The sequence below is a fragment of the Pseudopipra pipra genome, chromosome 9, assembly GCF_036250125.1.
Source record: "Pseudopipra pipra isolate bDixPip1 chromosome 9, bDixPip1.hap1, whole genome shotgun sequence".
NCBI lineage: Eukaryota > Metazoa > Chordata > Aves > Passeriformes > Pipridae > Pseudopipra > Pseudopipra pipra.
In genome coordinates this window covers 16,751,548-16,773,392 of record NC_087557.1, presented here as the reverse complement: position 1 = coordinate 16,773,392, position 21,845 = coordinate 16,751,548, and the positions used below count along the sequence as shown (strand labels likewise).

Sequence of the window (21,845 nt, the reverse complement as noted above, 5' to 3'; positions counted from 1 at the left end):
CACCTCTCAGTGACAGCATAACTGCGTGTGCTGCCTGCTGACGAAGGGTACTGTGGAGCTACAGCCCCCCTCCCCTCCAGATCACTTCAAAACTGACTTTCCCAAAGGGTTGAATGTGTCCACTACTCACTGGTTTCAATTTACCCAAAAGCTGTGTTAGTTACAGGAGGTAATTTAGCTTTAAAGGGAGACATATTTTGGGCCACTGTGGTGATAAACCAGGGTAAACATAGTTTAGACAGATTTGTGAAGATTATTTGTTGCTTTGTAAGCTGCTGTTTAAGGAAAATACACTATTACTCTCACTCCCAATGAAACACTCAGACAACTGAATATAGGAAACTGATTTCCATGATTAGACTAGGATATTATGATCTGTCTGCATCTCTTAGAAGGAGGTCAAACCAAAACTGTCACATGAACAGTCCCAGATGCCAGAGAGGATGAGTGGGGAGGAAGGCAGCTCTGCAGTTGCCTTTGGAACACGCAGAACAGAAACGTGAAAAATCCCCCACTAACCACATCCTCCCAAACACTGAATTTCCAGACCTGCCTGTCTCACTGAGCCACAGAAGCAGTGCTGATGTTGTTTATTGTACACAAGTATAATTACACACAGTGTAGATGTGCCAGGGCTGAGTTGTTTGTGATAATTGCAATATATGAAACTTTCATACTTGCAAGTGTCTCCAGAACTGCCAACTCAAAAAAGAAAGTCAGAGTTGTATAGTTCCATCAGAAACAAAACTTGCTCTGTAACAGCTGGCCCTCCAACTTACTCAGACTCCACCATCACATAAGAGCTACACAGAAAGCAGCCAGAGGACTGCAAATGAGAACATGATGATTTTTGGTAAGGGAATCTGATGTCTGACTTGAGGCTACAATACTTGCTTTGGAAACTGTGCTCCAAAATATTAGTTTGCATTAAGAAGTTGCATACAAGTTCATAGATGGATCTTAACTGGTAGGAGTGATGTTAGAACAAACACGCAAGTGATCTAATAATGTTGACTATGAAAGAGGGATCTGAAGTGAGAGGTTCCAGGTTGTGCAGTATGTGTGTCTGGATGACAAGTCATGAGGAATCAGTATTTGCTAAGACATCACAGATTTAAGATAGGAAAAGCATTTGTCTCCTCTCTCTACCAATCCTGAAAAGCTATACCACATAGAAAGCTCATTTCAAGACTGTCATCTCTAATTACATTGAAAATCAGAAAATTAAAAAATAAAGGAAGCAAGCAAAATTAAATTTGCTTAGAAAAAGCAAATGACCACAAAGTCCCCTTCAGCCTGAAAACACTTACAGGAATGCCCATTATACCAGGTTCACCAGGGGGCCCAACAATTCCTAGTAACCCCATCTCTCCTTTTTCACCACCTTCTCCAACAAGTCCCTGGTCTCCAGGGTCTCCCTAAAACAAAGCAGAAAAACCAAAGCATAGTCAAGCTGCTGCTACAGAATTACTTGTTCATGAGAAAAGTGAATTCTGAATCTTCAGGTTTGGCACAAAACACACTACAACTGATGTCTCTCAAATTCAGATCAGGCTCTAAGTTAGGGTAAAGCCCTTTCTATCTCATTCATACGCTCCTACAGCCACATTGTGCCCCATCTGTGACCAAGTATCTGAGGTTGTTCTCTATTACATCCTCTGTCCTGGCACCTGCCACAGTCCCTGGCACAGCACTGATCCAATTCAGAGAGCAGAGCACCCTTGGGTTTACTCTTTCCAGCATTTTAGTCACTACAGAAATAAGCTGTACTCACTCGTCCAACTCGCATTTCTTTGTCAACCTATTCAACTTTGCAGCCCTTGCAGGGTAGATATTTACCTAAAAGGCCTATAATATACAGGATATCCTATGTTAAAACAAAGTGCATTCAGCTGGGCTCTATTTACCTGATGAAATAGGATAAAAAAGGAGATTTGGGTTCTTAAGCTAATATGACTTCTTTACATCTGCTACAAAAACTTAATATACCTTTGTGCCATCTTTTCCTTGAACACCATCTTCTCCTGGAGGTCCTGGTTCACCCTTATAGAAATGAACAGTTGAAAACAAAGTTATTGACTAAATTTCTTGACATAGAAGTATTTGCCTTGGAAGAACTCATACTAGTTTTACATGTGATTACTGTTTTTTGGTCACTCTTCCCCAATCAGTATACTTTTTAACTTGCTACAATACAAAAAAAACGGTATCAGAAAATAGCCTCTTATTGAATTTGTCTGATAAATCAAGATTGCTCAACCTGCATTTCATTTGTAATATACTTTCCTGTTTTGGAAGAGGATTTGCATCCTCACTTACCCTTAAACCTTGATCGCCTGGTTCTCCAGACTTCCCAGCATGTCCAATGTCTCCCTGGAATATCATAAGAAAAATCATTAGATTTTAAAGATCAATACTCCTAACAATGACAGGGTTTACAAACAGTGCAGTCAGTCATCATGACAATATTTCTTAATGGTTCATTTCCTGTATCACTATCTACTTGGCTAATGAATCAGATCCCTGATTTGCTTTTAAGCAAATTTGAACATTTAAACAGCACAAGAGAGAATAATTTCAGCATTTACCTTTGCACCTGGTTCCCCCTGTACGCCAGCTTCTCCTTCAGGGCCAGGAGGTCCCTGTATGGTACAAGAGCTATTATTGCACATGATCACTAATAATAATTTTGCAACAACTAAAGAGTACAGCCGAAATTGAAGCAGAAGAATGACATAAGACACTGGGAAAGAAGTATGTCTGAAAAATCAAATCAAGACAACACAGTTCTTTGTTCTTTTTAGAGCCCAGCAGAAGAAAAGAAAGGAGGGAATAGGAGGAGTTCAGGAAATACACTGTGGGTCAGAACATATTGAAGACTCAGCAGTACACTAAGCCTGTACCTTTCATCATACTGGTAGGCTGAGCAAACATCTGTGTTTTGTAAATCTAACTGACAACTTCATCACTGTTTGGGCTTGGAGCCAAGTAGATACAGCCTTTGGAGAACAAAGCCCTTTTTGGAGGCTTCAGCCCTTAATGAGTTAATGGTATCAGACTGCTTCTTGTAAAGTTTACATATAAACCTTTTTTTAATAGTCAATCAGAAGACTGGATTTTGTGTGACTGAGGAAGCACGTTCTTTTGAATACGCCAAATCCCTTCTGTATTAAGTGAGCTTATCCCTCAGGTACTTCATTACAAATGTGGTTAATACATTCTGTCACATTTCTTTCAATGAGATATTAAAAACAAAGCAAAAAACAGAAGCAGAAGTTAGCAAAAAGGCTGTCTGCAGCTGCTTTTCTTCATCTACAATTTGCAAGGGCATATGATTAATGTTGTTTTACTGTTAACTGCAAGGAAAACATTCACCTTCTATGTCAAGATGTCATGAATGTATGCTCAAAGACAATGTTCTCAACAGAAAAAGCTATTTATTTTAGAATTTTTTTGGATCAGCTTTAAGTAAGAGTCTCTCAGTAGCTCATGGTATTTAAGTCAGCTGCAGGCAACAAAAAATAAATTTCTAAACATATTGTCCAGGCTTAGTCAGCTGTTTGAATGTTTGTAATTGCTATATAAATGATTAAAAGCTCACCTCAAAACCCATTTCTCCATTAGGGCCAGCATCCCCCGGTTGTCCTCTTGGACCCTGGCATTAAACAAAATTTTGGAGGCATCATTCAATTACCATTAAATTACATTGTATAGTCTTCAATTTGTCTCTTCACAACTCTTCCAATTGGCATAAAGAACTGTATTTCATTGTCTTTCCTCCTGAATCCAGCAGCGTATTTCAGTCCCATGATGGCATACAGTACCAAAGACCTCACTGCCAACCGTAACACACTGAAATAACAAATCTCAAATAATAGCACAGATGTCCTTTCTTTTAGACCAAAGCCAAATTATTATCTGAACTAAGCTCTTCCCTTGATTAACGGAGACTTTGTTTAATTAAGGTTTGTTAGACTGTCTGGTTTGCTTTGTGGAAAAGCCTACAGTCTGGTGTGGAATTAACTGAAAAAAACTACTGTGTGCTTCACCATGGATTTAGCAGCATTTGTACAGAACAGTCACTGAGGTTTGAGCTTTTTTAGTAATATTACTAACTACACCATGAGCATTTTATTATAAGCCTTACATGTAAGTAATAAATTTACTTCAATAACACATGGGGATTGTTTCCCAAAGCAGCATGTTTGAATTCTCTCCACATGTAGGATCAGGGCTTTCAGAGTTGGATTTTTGTGCTGGGGGGTAGAAGTTGCCTGTAACCTGCTTACAGCTGATTCTATAGCCACTATGAATGTATGTCAAGGCAAATCAGCCCTCTGGATGTAATTGGTCTTTGAACCTTAGGAAAGTTCGTATCCATTTACCACTTTGGGACTCATCTGTGTTTAAATACATTCTAAATTCAAAACATTTTGTTGATCTATTATTCTCATTCAAGAGAAAGATGCTGCTACCTGTATTAATGATAGAAGCCTTTTAAAGGAATATTTATTCTAGTTTGTTTCACTTCCTCTTACAGACTATGCATACAGTTTTGCTCCTCCCGATGACCTGGCAGTGACAATGAGAGTATTTTCTTCCCTTGTGACAATAACGTAAATTGCATATGACTTACAGAATTTCAGTAGATGCATACATTTGACCTTGTAACTTCATTTAAGGATGAACAACTAAAACTGCAGTTAACTTGTCATTGAGAACTCCCTTGGTCCTAAAGTAAGTTCATTGATTTTCATTTGCAGCAACGCCATGGAATTCCACTAGGCAAGTGTCACAAAGCTTAAGTTTGATTCACAAGCCAAGTATTTCCTCACATTACCATGGAGATAAGGCTGCTGGATTGGTAATTTATCTTTCCCCTGAAATTTTCAGAAGCCAAAAATTTGTAGCAGTATAGGGGACTCCTTTTAACCATTAACATCAGGTAATTTGCAAAGGATTTGACTGAAATGTCTGACAGGTAGATAAAGTTTGAGTGCAACTTAGATCAAGCCAGTTAATAAAAATAGTTCTAACTGTTTACATTTCTCTGCTCCTTCACCAACAATTAGGGGTTTTCTGCTCTGTGTGGAACTCGTGAAAGGGCCAGAAAAACTCAGCAGCTGGCTTTCATGTAGTGACCAGATGACAGAAGATGAAATCAAGCTGCTTGGATAGGCAGCTGAAAAAAGAGCCACGCGTTTTGTTTTGCAACATCTTCTGTCATTTTATCACTTCTTTCTAACTCCACAGACCATTTTGTGAAGACATTGTACTCTTTCAGCACTTGATAAAAATGGTATCCTGTTCACAGGATAAATTTTTTGCTTTCGACACTGAATTTATATAGTTTCTATGATGATGAGCACAACGGAATTATAGGCTGCTCAAGAGCAGACCACTTAGTTCAGCTAAGGCAGATGGTCATTCTAGAGATAAGAAAATTCAGACTTGAGACCAGAAAATGGCAAGAATTTGACATACAAGCCTTGCATTGTAAGTCTCTCAGATGTTGCAACATGAAGATAAGATACAATAAATGATACCCCAAATGTGCAATGACCTGCTGTAAGCATGTTAGCCTAGGGTTTAGTAGAAATAATATTAGAAAAAAATAATAAATACTAAAATAAATATAATTTATATCGGCAGTCCTCTTTCAAGATTTAAATTAACCCTGTACCATTTATTGTGCAAAATTGCTTTCCAGAAGCAATGAAAACACACAGTTTTGTCAACTCTGTTAGACTTCTGCAATATAAAATGGCAGCCTTCTCCCAAGTCCCACTAGGGCAGCACACATGCTTTCACTGTATTTATATAATCTGATTTACCCCCAGAGATGGTGCTGCAATACTATTCCTGCCATGGGTATATCTTGCAGCACATTACATAGATTTGCTGCAGATTCTGCATGATCTTCTGTAGCAATATTAGCCACATCAAAGTGAGCATGGCTTTGACACAGCAACAAGAATCCATCCAGCAGAGGAATGTCTGAGGTTTATTATAGCAGTCTCTTTTTTCTAGAAAATTTAACCTGCCAAATAGTCGAGGTTCCTGAGTTCCTGAATAACAATTCTAATATTTGCCTAAAAAAATATCACTAATATCTGTATTGGCACATACATTTACACAATACATAATAAAGATGTCTACCACACTGTGGTGTAAAGCCACATAAGACTGTGGTCCAGACTCTGTCATGCTCTCTTATATCGTGCATCCCTTACTTCAGTGCTTCCCAACATGACTGACAGGTCTCCTAACGAGCAAGCTATGCTAAGCAAGGGAGGCAGACTCTAGCTCTGCAGTTTTGGAACAATTGCCCCACAATTCCTTCCTAACCACAGCTGGCAATACTGAATCTTGGTAAAAGAGATCTTGAATTGCCAGGGAGTTCATGTAATACATGGAAAAAACTTTAAACAGGCATAAGGATCAACTTACTGGCTCTCCCATTGGTCCCCTGTCTCCTGTGGTTCCGGGAGGCCCAAGCAAACCCTGGAAGATTAAAATAAAATAAAAAAAAAATCATTGGAAACAAGCTGCTTCATATTATGTGAACAGCCAGTTCCTTTTATTTCTGCTTACACAATAACTTACACAGGAACATCCAAGAAATATGTGCAGCCTTTTTTTCTGGTTGACATGCATTGAGACATCACTAGATCCTGTGGCAGGTGAGGCAGCCCTGGATAAATCCTGCCTCAGTTTCTTTTACATATGCATGGAGCTCAGCTGACCCAACATTTACCAGGTCCTTGTCATTCCCCTTAGAACCATGTGCTGCTTGTGTGCACAAACTGCCCTACAAGCTGTATTTGAGACAATCAGTAAGGTTCACAGCCCACTTTTATCTCTGCTCAACTTTTTTCATAGCACTTCTGTCTCTCTTCTAGAAAGAGTAGCTAAAGGAGTACCAGAGCAATATCTTGTACTTTGCAATAAATGTACTATTTTACATAATTTCAATCTAATGAGGTTTTGCTTTGTTCATTTCTTTATATATAAATACATTTAAAAGTTCTAATGAATGAAGAGGAAATGAAAACCCATTATATCAAAGATGACAGGCAACAAGCTCCTAAATCTGACCAGAAAAGGCAAGAGAAGTATAGTGACAACCAACATTTTGAGTCTCAACCGCAGCACAAAATCACCACTATTACTGCTTTGTTTCTGTTTTCCTGCTTCTTTCTTTGCTGAAAATCCAGTGCAATTTGGACTGACTGGTAACCTGCTTTGTAAAAGAAAGCCTCAAACAGAACACACTAGATTTCCATTGAAAGAAGCCCTAAAAGGAGGAATTTTCTCCTATACATGTGATATACATTTTACATGTTGGTACATTTAACCCTACATTGACAGCACACATCTAACCTAAAATCTATCAAATAATTAATTTTCTATGTCACAATGACTGTCATCCTTAAAACTACAATAAAACTAAAAAAAAGAGCCCAAACAAACTTCTAAGACCCCACTATTAACCACACTGGCCATTGCTTCTGCTGCAATTTGCTATCATATTGTATTCTGTGGATCATCATCCATGAAAACACTGGTCTTGTAGCAGACAAGACCATTGTCTGACCATGTCAAACTTGCTCTCACTTCTGGCCCTGATTCTTTCTATGAATAAAGGCAAACTGCACTGTCAGAGTTTTCCAGCTGCTCTGAAGTAGATAAACTTCCTCATAACTGAGTGTCAAACAAAGTATGAGATTTTGTGGGTGTTTTTGGCAGAAGTACTAGTTAATTTCATACTTACAAGTGCACCCTGATCTCCCCTTTCTCCTGGATTTCCAGCTTTACCCTGGTCAAAGAGAAATATCAAAACATAATGCTGGCTTCAGCTAATTTCCAAATGCAGCTTAGAAATTAGTGGTTACTGTGTTAAAGCTTACTACAAAGATTGGCTCTGATACTTACAATGAGCCCAGGAACTCCTTTCTTTCCTGGATCACCTCTTTCTCCCTGATAAATAACCAACAACGTGTGAATTCTATGTGCATTTGGTAGATAAACTGCATACAGTTGCTGTCAGTTTAAATGCTGAGTAACCGCAGAAAGTGCAGATTCAGGCTTAGATGGGCTCACACCATAATAAGGAAGTACCTGGAGAGGCAGAAATTTGCAAATCTCTGGATTTGCATATCTCTGAATTAAATGGAACTCTATGGCTTTTGCCATGCTGGGTTGTTTTTTTGTTTGTTTGTTTTCTTTTATCTGTTTCTACCTCGGTGTTTTGTACAGTACTGAGTAATGCAAGCACTCACCTTAATGCCTTCTGTTCCCAGTTCTCCCGGAGGACCATCTGGACCTCTTGGCCCCTGAGTATTGAACAAGTGATTTGGAATACTAATTATGCATTATTTTTGGTTATCATCTAGGAGATGCTACTTAAACTTTAGGAGAGGGGAAACATTTTTGTACCATGAAAACCAATTTTCTTTGTATGTTAAGTGTTAAATAAAGCTTCAAAGAACAACATAAGTTTCTCGTTTGCTGAATTATGAATTTAAGAAGAAAGATTTTTTGAAAAGTTTGTAGGCAGAATGTTCAGAGTCTCTGTTGGAGCCAGCTTGCAGCCTGTTATTTTCTGCTCCCTTTTTCATCCACTTTGTGTGCATGCAACAGACACATATTTAGAAGAATTTAGATGAGCACCGTTTATATGGAGTGCTTGCTTTTTAGCATATTATAAATTGTACATGCAAAAATTCATCTTGCTAGTAAGACTTTAAAACAAGCAGATAAAGTTCTTCCATTAGTAAACCAGTTTGAGGCAAGATTAAAAGCAATTTATAATTGTGAACTGCTCTATTGTTAGAATAAAATATCTTTGGTAAATTGATTTTTTTAATAACCAATAGATGAACAAAGATAACCTGTTATATTATTGTAGCACAATACAGCAAATATTATTGCCAAAACATTCCGAAAATATTATTTAAGATTGCAAATCTATATCCATTTCTTATAAGCAGATGAAAAATCCTTAAATAGGAAAATGCAAAATGGAAAAGAATATTTTATCCACGCTGACTTAGGAGGTTTTTTCCATAATTCTAAAAAAAACCCGTGACTGTTTATCCACGTAACATTAAATTAAAACCAGTTAATAACAACTTAAAACCAATGACCACTTCAAAGGAAGAGCTAGATAAGTATCAAGACAGAGCCAAGCTCTTTACAGCAGTATGCAGTGGGAGGATGAGACATAACAGCTTTCCTGGTGACATATGGGTTGGCATCAGAGAGAACTAGTACGCTACCATGGCAGTGCCTAGAGGAAAATGAACTATGTTTTTATGGTGCATTTCTGAGTTGCAGAGAACCTTACATCTTGGGTCAGGGTTTACAGTGAAGGGCATGCAATCATGACTGATTTTCAGAGAGTTGCAATAGGGACTTGCAAAATGACCGTTGGAAGCATGTCTGATTTAATTTAGATTAGTTTCCCTGCAAAAATATCTGTGACTCCCATATCTCTCCTGAATATTTTGAGAAAAAACATACCAGAATTTTGTTCTCTCTGACTTGAATTTACTGATCCACATCAAAACCTCTGTCAGAACATATGATGAGAACCCATCCAATTCTCTCTGGAGAAAAAGTGAAAATGGCTGACTGGTAACTCAGGAACAGTGTGTATCCAAAATCATTTAGGCTTTTCTTCTGAAACAGAAACCTCTCAAGAATAGGCCTTCCCTGTGAGCTGATATATAACTACAATCCCTGGAAGAGCAGAAATACTCCATGAGAACTCATCTGTCAGTATTTCACCACTGCTACTTCTGGCCAGCACGAGGGAACACAAACCATAAGAAAAGGAAAAAGAGGAGGCAGGAAAAGGTGTCTGAATACTTTTGATACCTCTGTAGTTTGGGACACAGCTTTTGTGAGTCAACTCTTGGGTTAGTGTGTCTTTTCTTGTTTTGGTATAAGCCAGGACTGAACGTTTACAGGCATTTTTTTGGGCTAGAGGAAAGAGGCTACAGAAGATGACACTGAGCTGCTCCACTGCACTCAAAGAGAAAGGTTCCAAGCCAAAGAATACTGAAGTCCGTGGAAAAAACCTAGTGACTTCAATGTGCTTAGAGATCAAAACCAAAATACTAATGGTGTTTTCAAAAGTGATGGAGACCTTTATAAAAACATTCAGATTGGGCTCATGTTACGATTATGTAATTGTGTAACCCAATTATTGAATTACTATACAGCATATTTTAAAAGAACATTGAACATCTTGATCAAATTAGTGTCTGCACTTTTTCTGTAACTGCTACCTATAACACACACAAAATGGGTTGTGATGAAAATCCAAGAAGATTAAGTAGTTCTATTGTCCCCTGATCTGAAATGTCTCAAAAACAGGAGGGGAAAGGACAAGAAAAAACTGAGGTGGAGTGAGGACAAGTCATTAAGCTGGGGGAGTGTAGAAGGGGAGAGAAGATCATGGAAGAGCTGTGGAGGAATCACCTAGGGCAACATAGGAAGGGGGAAATTAGAAGTGTTGAGCAGCTGCAGGATAGTTTTAGTGTTTCTCAGACTTTTTAGATGTGCGACCTGTCATTTCACTTTGGGCATCCTCCATAAGGCTGATCAGGGAATGGAATCTCAAGATGAAATATTAAAGGAGGAAAACAGACATGTTTTCATTTTACAGATTTGTGTAATAAAGAACTTTCTCTCTAGGTTTTATCTTCTGTCATTAATAATTACCAGGTGAATTATTTGAACACTTGTGACTTCCTTTTAATCACAAAGAGGGTCATAGCTTGGAGCTTGAGAAATGGGCCTGTCAGGAGACTGCACAGATTCTCAGTCCATGTTACACACAACACACCAAAACTTTTCTGCTAGTCACATAGATCTCCATTTCAAAGGAGTGCACATTGACAGCCCATAGCAACTGATCTGATCACTAATAATTAAGTGAAAAGGTCTACCATTTAAAACATCAACCTTCTACTATATAACTTTGAATTGAAAATAAAGTAGAAGAAACCAGCATGATTCTCTGGGCCATGCCTGCCTTTAGCCAGCCACAGAATAAAGGGCAGGAATCCAAGGGAAAGGCAATTTAAAATCCCAACAAAAGCACACTGTAACGTTCCTATAAATAGTATGGTGTGACTCCTTATCGGCACAGATTAGTTGGATTGTATAATTTCTTACTATAGGTAGTACAGAATGAGAGATACACTTGATTTGCCTGCTGTTATTTAAATTAGGTTGCAACAGGGCTGGGGAGTAAGGCTGCCAAACGATTGCTATTTCTATTTTGGTATGGGTTCAGCTTTGTTTTTAAAATGGAATATTTTACATGGAAAACTTTAGGATGATTAACTGAGAAAAATTTATCTAAGAAGGCAAAAAAGCACCAATTAATTCTTTTTATTCTTTCTCATCTTGTCTCCTAGATACTAGAAGAGTGAAAATAACATAAACACACTATGTAGGCACTTCTCTTTTTCGGTGGTTGACATAGAGAATATTAGAAAATGGCATCAATTTAGTCTCACTTCCTTTGAACAATGTAGATAAACTCATTCGGCTATTGATATACCACGAAGCACACTGGACACTTGTTTCACATAACCCTGAAATGCACACAGCTTTCTACGTTCCGTATTCCCTGCTCTGAGATATAGAAAAGATATCTCTCATTAAAATTAAGCACTGATGTCTTTAGGTAATCAAGGTTTTTCATGCCAGCATAGACAACCCTACCAGTTGCTAGAGACATAAGTTGCTGCTGCCTGACCCCAGATTTATGGCCATTCACTAAGTCATTTATCTGTGTTTTCAAAACTAAATTTCATGAGCTGAATTCCAGGAAAGTAAGAGCAGAAAAATTACTGCTTTTGATCTTTGAAACACCAAACATCAACTTGAAGAATAGTAACTGCTAAGAATTTTAGCATATTTTGGGAATTTTACTTAGGTCTCACTCATGAAATGAACCTAATGATACAGGATCTCTTACTCTCAAACTTATAGTTGTATTAGTCTGAGATTATAGTATGAATTAAAAGCAGAACTAATCTCTAACATTGTGGTTTAGCTCACATATTATCAAGTATGCTTTTTGTTGTTCTTGTAACAATGGCTTCATGGCTGCTTACACTGCCAGTCTTCCTGACTAATGTATTTCTCCCTTCTGGTCACGGAGAGAAATTCCTTCTCTTACATAGATATTCCCACCCCCAGAGTGTCATTCTGCCACTGAAATATCTATAAAATGGTGTCCTCCCTCTGTGTTTTCATGAGATTAACATTAAAAAATAAAGTGTGCATCACAAAAGGACCCAATCTTTGACACAATTCCAGCTAAGTGCATCAAATGTCAAGTATGAGCTAAGGAAGCTCTGTGCTAGTACTATGCTCAGTGGCATATTCCCTCAAATCCCTTGAGAGAGAGATACTCCATAGACTCCTAGACAGCCTGCCGTCAGCTGGCCAGAACTCCTAAGTGTACTAGAGAGTGAACAGCTGGATACTCTCAGACAGAAGTAAGGCTGCTGGGTAATCTTGGATGCAAACACATTGCTGAAAGGGCCAGAATTTATGAAGTGAAGGAATTCTACTCTGTGACAGTGCAGAAGTAGAGGGTCAGTGCTTCTTAGACTTCCCACAGACTGCAGCTGTGAAGACGGGATACGTTCTAGTTTCTGTACACAAAGAAGGGGAATTTCCATATGCTTCCATTTAACTTCTGTATGTGACTGTGGTATGCATTTTTCCAAGTCCTGCCACACAGAGCTCAGAGTTCTGACATTTCTCTTTCTGAATCCAGTGATGAAAAGCCCCAGGTTTCAAGGCACCTCAGATATTTTCCTTATGTGAAATTCCACTTTGAGTCTGATATTTTGACCTTGAGAGCAGACAAAATTCTCAGTGGCTTCAGTGGGAGCCTATTCTCAGAGCCTGAAGATCTGGGTCTGTTCTGAGACACTCTTTCATAAAACATTCTCAGTCACGCTGGATAGAGGCAAAAGGCATAAACCATGACCTTCAAAGGAAGCAACTGTACATGGTTTGTATATCAGATTAATATTTGCAACACACTACTCTCTGCTCTAAGTAACACGGAAGAACAATATTGCTTACCCTTCTTCCCTTAGGTCCCTGTGGCCCTGATGGTCCTCGTGCCCCTGGAGATCCCTACATATCAAACAAACTTATTACTCATTGTCTTCTAAACACAGATTTCTGAAAATTACAAGGTTCATGCACCTTGAGCAACAATCAATGCAATGAATACAAATCAATCACTTTCACTCACAGTTCAATTAATTGTGTCAGTACAACTTATCTAGAAAAATCCAAATAAGAGACTCTATGTAACTGTGTTCTGACTAAAAATTGTGATGTCACTGTTGGATAAATTACTTTTGTTTATATCCTAAGATTTCTGAGGGATACTTGTATTTCAGCAACGTTATGTAGAAAACCATGAAAATTAAAAGGTTCAGTTTTTATCTGTACTGAAGACTCATGGTAGACAAATTATAACAATTATACACAGAAAATTTGAATATAATTATTTTGATTAACAAGGAAACCAAACACATAATGAATATCTTTAAATTATACTAGGCATCAATGAATTAAAATAATGTTATGCAATCATTAACCATCCTTAAAAATTCTATTCCCCTACTTGTCTCAACTGAGTGATTTTTAAATGGATGAGTAAATGACATAATCACTTTTCCTGACTCTCATGAATCATCTTGATAAAGAGTAGGTGAACAGACTTTGTGTCTGGATGGGTAAATGTTCATGATGGTTTTATAGACAGCAGTACAAAGTAGAAACCTTTCTTAACTTCAGCAGAGCAAAAGGACAATCTGAAAAAGGTACATTTTATGTCAAACCAAAGCACCACTCTATACCTACAGGTAATCCCTCTGGCCCCACAGGTCCAGGGCCTCCTGGGGGTCCTGGATAGCCCTAGAATTAAAATAGACATAGAAAAAAGACAGAATACTTTTATCAAAATTGTTATTATAACAAAAATAATAAATCCAGTTATTTACCTGAAAAACTGGAGCTAAGTTAATAACATATTTAATCTTGCAAAATTTATTCCCAAAATTTTGTTTAAAAACTAGATACTTATTTGGATATATCCCAATAATCATTAAAGCAACCTAAGAAGTTTTCCCACACACAAGCACTAGCTGGCAGGGATGTACTGAAACAAAAGATGCTGAGTTCTAAATGAATTTCAAAATCCTCTCATGAAGGCCGTGACAGTGGGAACAGAAAGTGGACACATCCTGTCATGGGTGGAACTGGCCAAGACCAAATGCCAAGAACAACCCTTGTCTGAGGACTATGACGACTTACTACTGCAAAAGGTTCTCACTGCTGTGACTTAAGTGGATTTACATATGTCAATAAGCATTTGTAATGGTTGAAAAAAAGCAGCCTATTAGACTGGATACTATTATAATAAATCCTCATTTATTAATCTCCCTAATAAAATTTTTTTGGATTGAAAGCAGCTAGTTGAAGGTAAATCTAGATTAGAGAGATTTAATGAAGCACAGAATGCTTAAAAAATCATTGGCTCTGCATGGATCATTAAGTTGGTCCACAGCCTGATGGTACTTGATCCCCTCCTTGCCAGTGGACACCCAAAGAGTAATTATTGCAATTATTCAGTAATAATATCCATTTCCATGACAAGAATCTCCCCCACTGCACCATGTTCACGCCCACATCTGCTGTTTCTGTGTCAGGCCACTGAGACTTCATCCCTCATCAGTGTCAGTTGGCACAGGATGCAGCACATTGCATATAAACTCCCTGGCACCTCCTTGCAGTGAAATCTTTAAGTGGTCTCTATACATTCTGGAGCCCTCACGGTGCTTGCAAGCAAACACAAACCCAAGCCCTAAGAGCTTTTTGTTGAGAACTTCAACATGGATGTGACAATGGGCACATGTGTACACTCTTTCACTTCTGTACCCCAACACACTAACATGTCAGTGGCCTCTGGGGTGGGCAATGCTGCATGAAGTGCTGCACATTGATTTAGGACGAGTGCTGTTGTTGCCACAAGAGTGGCACCCAGAGCTGTTAAGGGTACTGGGCAGTAGAATTAGAGGTGATGCTAGTTACTAGTCTATCTACTAGAATAACCTGGGTTACCCCAGTTTACACAGGAGATTGCTATTTTACTTTCCCTCCTTTTAATTTATTATGTAAGGCTGCTTACATAATAAAATGCAGTTTCACTGAGCAGATCACTTTGCAATATCACTGCCATAGAGGGAATAAAGCTGTTAAATGGAACTTTGTAACAACTGTGCATCATAAATACTACTCTTTCCCATAAGGCTTGCACTGTCAGAATGGTGAGAATTTATTACTGTTTTGAAGAGTAAAGTATTTTTATAAGTAATATAATTATGGATTCTACATTACTTGTAACTTACCATGACACCTTTTTCTCCAGGAGGGCCTACTGGTCCTGGACTGCCTCGCTCTCCCTTTAATAAAATAAGGAACAAAAAAGAAGAAAAAAATAACAACGAATGCTCTTTCCTTGACTTGTTCCATATCCACTGAGTATACCTGGCAGTACATAACACTGTTGGTTCAGGGACTGCCCTTCATAAACAGTGCAGAGACCTTTTTTAACTTTTTTTTAAATTTCTGCACTGCTTCCTCCTACAAGCCCATCCATATTTTGAAAAGATTACAAAACTGAGTTTCTCTGTCTTCCCTTTCCCTAGAAGACTGAAGAAGAGATTTGGTACTACATCAGTCTCTTTGAACAGCTGCTAGCAGATTCTTTTCTCTCTGTTGGGTACATCATATTAGTTATGTCCCTTAATCTATAAAATTCAGGACATCATAGAAAAACGAAAATTTTGTTCCTGTCTCCCTCCTTTGTTCAGAATGTGTTAGGAAAGCACAGATCTAAAAGCAAAGCCAGCCCCTCAGCAGCTGCAAAAGTAATTCGAGTAGGAGAGACAGGAAGGGTCTCTTTCTTGTCTTACATACTTTTTCATCTTTTAATCATGTGACATCCAGCCTAAATATCAGACTTAGCTGTAGATTATTCTCAAAAGAGTACACTTTTATTGCATATAGTACACATGACACAGCAATAACACTATATTTTACGTTGCATACTGTAATTATGCTGGAAATGTGTCTTTTAAATCCACATAGCATGTTTACCTTGTACTATTTAATCCATGAAAGAGAAAGACAATAAATTCTACAGAAATAGCATAGCAGTGGCAACAATTCTTGCACCATGAAAAAGCTTCCTTCCATTTGCTGATGACAAATTAATTAGTCTTTTGCTGCCTTTTCCCTCCTAGCTAAACTAGCAGTAGTATCACAAGGTAATGTTTGCTGTGTAAAAGTGTAATTTTAAAGAACAAGAATCCTTTGACATGGAAGGATGATATTATGATTAAAACCATATGAGACTTGTCTAAATTTTAGTTTTAACAAGCAGTGCTTTCCACTGATTTGTTTCCTTTTGCAGATTATATAAATTATAATCAGATTTTCATGAAAATTCTAATATTATATTAAGACTTTCTCAATAAAATATCTAAATAGCAGACACCAGTCTAGGTGAAATAATTCAGCCTGCAGGAAAGAAATACAAATGGCGCTGGATCATTCTGACAAACAATTATGTTTTTATGATAATTGAAACTGACATGCAGTCCAGTAATAGTTTCCTGTTTTTCAGTTTTAAAATACTCCACCTAAATAAAACCATGTTAAATATGCTTAAGCTATTTATACTGTTCTAGTCACATTAAGTCTGCCAAACTTTGCTTTCATAAACACAACTGTTATTGCACAGCAGACAAAACTAACAATCTTATCTTTTTTACTCATTTAATGCATAGTCGAGTTTTACCTTTCTACTTTTGTCTTCATTATGTAGCAGTGCAAAACCAGCGACTACTGTATAAAACAAGTATGATTTATGCCAGTTTCTCTGAATCAATAGCAGTGAATAGTAAAGCAGCTGACATAATATATCAAATCTAAATACCAAATCTATCAGGTCTAAATTAACTGGGAAGTAAAATCACAGTTATGAGATACATACCTCAAATAACGGCATTTGGATTACCGTTTATTACACCCCTGTGCACTGAAATAGCTACAGGAATATTAGCACTAACAGTGGTCACTAAATGACCTCTCGCCAGTATTTTATCACTAAAATGGTTTTCAAAGCTGATTTTTGCTGCTGAGAAGTCAGACACATTATTCTACCTTTTCACCAAGGCTTCCAGATGGCCCAGCTTCTCCAGGTAAGCCAGCTGATCCCTGCACAAAAAGAAAGCATACTGTTATTAGCACAATGTACTATACTGGTTCATGGCTGACAGCTCTCCAGCAACAGAGCATGGCACATTTCTTCATCCCAGAGGACCCTCATTCTATCTGTGTAAGGGCACCTATGGGAAAGTGAGGGCTGCACAAGTTGTCCTGGGTTACAATCCAAGCAGAAGGATCCCTGCACCCAGACACACTAACATGGCTACTGCTAGAAAAGAAATTACATCAACTTAATCACAATACTACGCTTTCCACCTAAGATTTGCCCCTGAGCTCAGTCTTGCACTGCTAGAAGCTTTACAAACATACAACTAAAGGTGGTAATCACTCTGCTAGTGCTTCAAGCTGATCACAAATTTTAGGGGGAATAAATACAGTGGAACAAAGTAAAATCCAGTCAAAACAAAAACTATATTAGCTCAGGTATTGTCAGAATTTTCCCTTCAAGGGTTGTAGCCCCAAACGCCTTTGAAGTCAGATGGTCAGAGCCTTTCAGTCATTCAAAATGAAATAACTCTCTCCTGAGGCTCTCCCACAAATTTCCACTGGATAGAACAAGTACCACCATATGGGAAGCATGAGAGGAAGTACTTTTAAAAAGCTTATTCCCAGTGCTTGCAATACCTAATTTATTATGAAACCTAAAAGAAAAAGAAATTATAGTGCAAAGTCCCAAGCGAAAAAAGTATGATACATTGAGATTGAACTAAAAGCACTAAGTTCTCAGAGTACATTGCATGACTGCTCTTGAAACATGGCAGAAATTGTACTGACATAATTCACAACTGCACTATGTCTAAAACACTTTAAAAAGCAAAAATAAAATACCAATTCACACAACTGGCATTGCTACCTCTATGTGTAGGAAGAAACTAGCTTAAGTAACACCACATTGGCACTTAAGTGTGGGGACTTTTTATAAAAAAAGCATTATTTAAAAAAAAATGTAGTTTTTATCTGTATAATTTGAATACAGTTCAGTCAAAAGTACTTTAACAGAACAGGTACAAAGCAACTAAGGTTTTATGATTACTTGTTTTCTTGGACTGCTAGCTACTCTGGAAATCCCATAGTTTAAATATGAATACAATGAGCCATCAATACAGCTGCCTTTGAGGCTGACAATACTGGCACAAAGTACTTTTTGGAAGGGACTAAATTGATAAACAGGCACCTCTGTGGCTTCTGGACTGATGTATTATGTGTGGGAACCTGTGTATTATATGTCAGAACTGTGATGTCTCTTGGCTTGGCAGCAGTAAAAGATTGGTTCTGGTGATATTGGCACCAAGGCAATGGCCCAGACGTCACTGGCAGGAATGAGGGACTCTCATGATGAACTCTGAGAATGAGAGCTACCACTGCTACCAGTTACAGCCAACAGTGGGCCTCAGTGCCAGGCAGAAATCTGTGAGACAAAGAACTACCCTGTAATCTTGCTTATCAAGATAAGAGGTATGGAGGTACGGTTTCAAAACGCTAAAGACCAATCACTTTGATTCTCTCATTCCAGAAAGGACAGAAGACATAATCAGAGCCAAGATGAAACTCAGACCTATTCTTTTTCCACAGAGACACTCCTATCTCCCAGCCAATGCCACACTGTTCACAGGACTGAAAATGCTGATCAGAAAGATGGGGAGTTGTGGCTTGCACCAGCAGTGAACCATTTACTATACAGCTTCTGATCAAGTCCTCTTTTCAATTTAAAAGTATTATCTTCCTGACTTGGTTGCTCTGGGCTGAAAGAACAGGAATGACTAGGAAGCAGTGACTGTGAATTGAACAAGTGCTGTTGTATCACCTAGCACGTTAGGGCTAGCCTATGACACCTTCCAGAGTGAGCACAAAGGTTGGCTATTAAATAGAAAGTTTCCTATACACTGGGTATTCCTCAAAAAAAAAAAGTAGTTTAGTAAAGAAAATTTACAGAAAAAAAAGCAAACACAAAGAAGGTAGATTTTCATCAATACAAATTATGTAAAAGAAACTTGGCATAACTGGAATTGGATACGTATGGAAAGAAAAAATTAGTCAAGATGATTAGAAGCGAAGCCAGTGAAATGCTTCAAGACTTCAAGAGGTATGAAGCGGAAAAAAGTTCATGACAGGTTAACTGAATGCTCTTCCACCGCTCCATTCAAAACAGAGGGAAAAGTGTCTAAGACTGAGAAAAAATAGGGCAGGTATTTACAGAGACAAGAAATGAAAAAAGCTTAGTTAGGAATACAATTTTGGTCCTTAAAACACTAGCATTCAGTGATAGTGCAAAAAGAGAGCAAAACATCTTGTTTCATCAACATATTAGCCATAAAGTGATGTTTTCCCTACAGACTTTCCATAAGGTCATGTGGCTCTTTAAATCCCAGATTTGGATTGGCTTATTATAAAGACCAGCTACCAAGACTACATTGAGATTTCAACTCTCTCTCCTTCTTATGTAAGAGAATTAACACAGTTCAAAGCAGATTTGTTGAATCAGTATCTTCCAGCATCCCTTCAATCCCTTGGGGAGCAGTGGTGGATTTCAAACATAAAATTCAATGTATTAGAAAACAGAAAAGTGAGGCAAAAACCCCTGAAGCACCTTATTAAAAAAATAGTCATCAAATTTACAAGGATTTGTGTAAAAGTATCTAATGACAATAACAGTATAATAACAGCATTTTAGAAACCCTCCTGACAGGAGCATTTTATGGAAAATGAGTCAGAGACTAGATCTCACAACTAACACATGCCTGAGAAAGACAAAACCATCTTGCCAGGGCATATGCTCTGTGTTAGAAACTGGACCGTAGCTGAATAATTGAAAACATATTGTACACTTCATGCAAACCAAAGTATGGAGTAAGCCACTGAAAAAGCTGGTAGTGAGAAATGAATATTCAGCTGGTTCCAAACATTCCTGTGGAAGCAGTTACCTGCCAGGTTGTACGTTATCATGTTCTTCCATCGTAATTGAAAACTATCCAATCCAATTTTATTTCATTTACAGTTCAGCATTTTCAAACATATTTATTCAACATTTATTTAATGAGATGACATAAGTAAATTTAAAATATTATCTTGCCACACTAATATTTTTCTATTAACTTGTTTTGCAATTTTGAATTAATTGCCAACAAATTTGTCCTGAATCTGTGCTGAATCACTTCACTTCAAATCCATCATTTAGCAATATCATAATCTCTGTCTGCGCATTAAGATTCACACTTAAGCATTTCTTTAGGAGTCCATTGGCTTTATACTTCAAGAAGGAATTCATACATTTTGACACAGTACTCAAAAAAAACAAAATGAGGCAACATTTGGGTTTGATTTTAACAGATCAAAATCTACTTGAAGATCCTTGAATATTCAGGCCAACTATCTATCTTAAAAAGATAACAAGGTTGATAGACAGGAGGAGGAAGAGTGGATGCTCTAACAACCAGCTTCTACAGATGCCATGTACAGGTACTATTCCTCTAGCTGATATTAGATGATGAAGAGCACTACTAGCAAAAAAATCCTTCAATAAGCAACAGCTTGATTAAGCTAACCTCCATATATTGTAACCTCTTTCTCCACTCTTCTCAAGAGAAAAACTGGCAGGAATTATAGTATATCAGGTCACCTGGGGTAAAAACAAGAAGCACAACATAGACAGAGTATCATTATTACCATTCACTGTTAAGTCCTTCATAGAACTTACACTAATCTCTATCCCACTAGTTTCTGAAAGCAGCTAAACTAGTTCCTTCTTCAGAAGCCCTTGGCAATGCCCCATGCATTCAGCCGTCTTTGAAAAAAAAATGGCTTTCCTCAACTGACTTATCTTTTGGCCTATATCCCCAAAGGCCAGACTTTTCATGATAATTCAAAGAACCCCTTTTGTTGAGCATCCTGAAAACATCAGTTAAAGCTCACTTAATCTTTTCTTCAAGCAAAAGGAGCTGCAGTTTCCATTGTCCCTGAATTATGCATCCCTGGTGCCTAACCCAGCTAATTTTTATTTCTCCAGGAGACACAGTATCTGCTTCATGGTAATTCTTCTCAAAAACTACTCAGCTCCCAGGCACATGGCCTGACTGCAGCATTTTCATGCTGTTCATGGACTCACGCAGACAGACCATTTGCAGCCTGCTCTAGAGCTGCCACCGACAGCCTGAAAATCACTGTTTTCTTTGCCAGACTGTAATTTTTTTTCTTTTTTTCCAAGGGAAAGCACTTTTCATTTCAGCTTGGTTTCCTCCTGTTGTTTCAACCTGTTGCAACCAGGCAAACTTGCTGACATGTAATTTTTGAGGATTATTTTTCCAGGATTTTTGTTAATGAATTCTGCTTATCTCAGTTTGTCCTTTTGACACCAGTTGCACATGTTGCAGCTGACAGTTCTATCCACATACTCTGTCTTGTGCATAAATGTCAGTGATTTCTAATTCAGAAGTGTATGGGCCACAGGCTGAAGTTCCTTAATGGAGGTGGTGAGGTAAAGTAGGAATTAATTTGCACTTAGT

The 21,845-nt window shown here is 37.9% G+C and overlaps 1 protein-coding gene across 5 annotated transcripts in view; it reads right to left on the bottom strand.

The window, feature by feature from the left end:
- The window catches only part of COL24A1 (collagen type XXIV alpha 1 chain), a 123,940-nt gene that overhangs the window by 29,099 nt on the left and 72,996 nt on the right, over positions 1 to 21,845 (bottom strand). For all 5 annotated transcript variants that reach the window (XM_064664817.1, XM_064664818.1, XM_064664815.1 and 2 more), the window contains 13 exons: positions 17,281 to 17,334; positions 15,462 to 15,515; positions 13,915 to 13,968; positions 13,123 to 13,176; positions 8,283 to 8,336; positions 7,936 to 7,980; positions 7,775 to 7,819; positions 6,451 to 6,504; positions 3,602 to 3,655; positions 2,589 to 2,642; positions 2,320 to 2,373; positions 1,990 to 2,043; positions 1,311 to 1,418 (listed from right to left, as the gene is read on the bottom strand). In XM_064664817.1, coding sequence (XP_064520887.1) covers positions 1,311 to 1,418; positions 1,990 to 2,043; positions 2,320 to 2,373; positions 2,589 to 2,642; positions 3,602 to 3,655; positions 6,451 to 6,504; positions 7,775 to 7,819; positions 7,936 to 7,980; positions 8,283 to 8,336; positions 13,123 to 13,176; positions 13,915 to 13,968; positions 15,462 to 15,515; positions 17,281 to 17,334 — 738 coding nt within the window. The remainder of the gene's footprint in view (positions 1 to 1,310; positions 1,419 to 1,989; positions 2,044 to 2,319; positions 2,374 to 2,588; positions 2,643 to 3,601; positions 3,656 to 6,450; positions 6,505 to 7,774; positions 7,820 to 7,935; positions 7,981 to 8,282; positions 8,337 to 13,122; positions 13,177 to 13,914; positions 13,969 to 15,461; positions 15,516 to 17,280; positions 17,335 to 21,845) is intronic.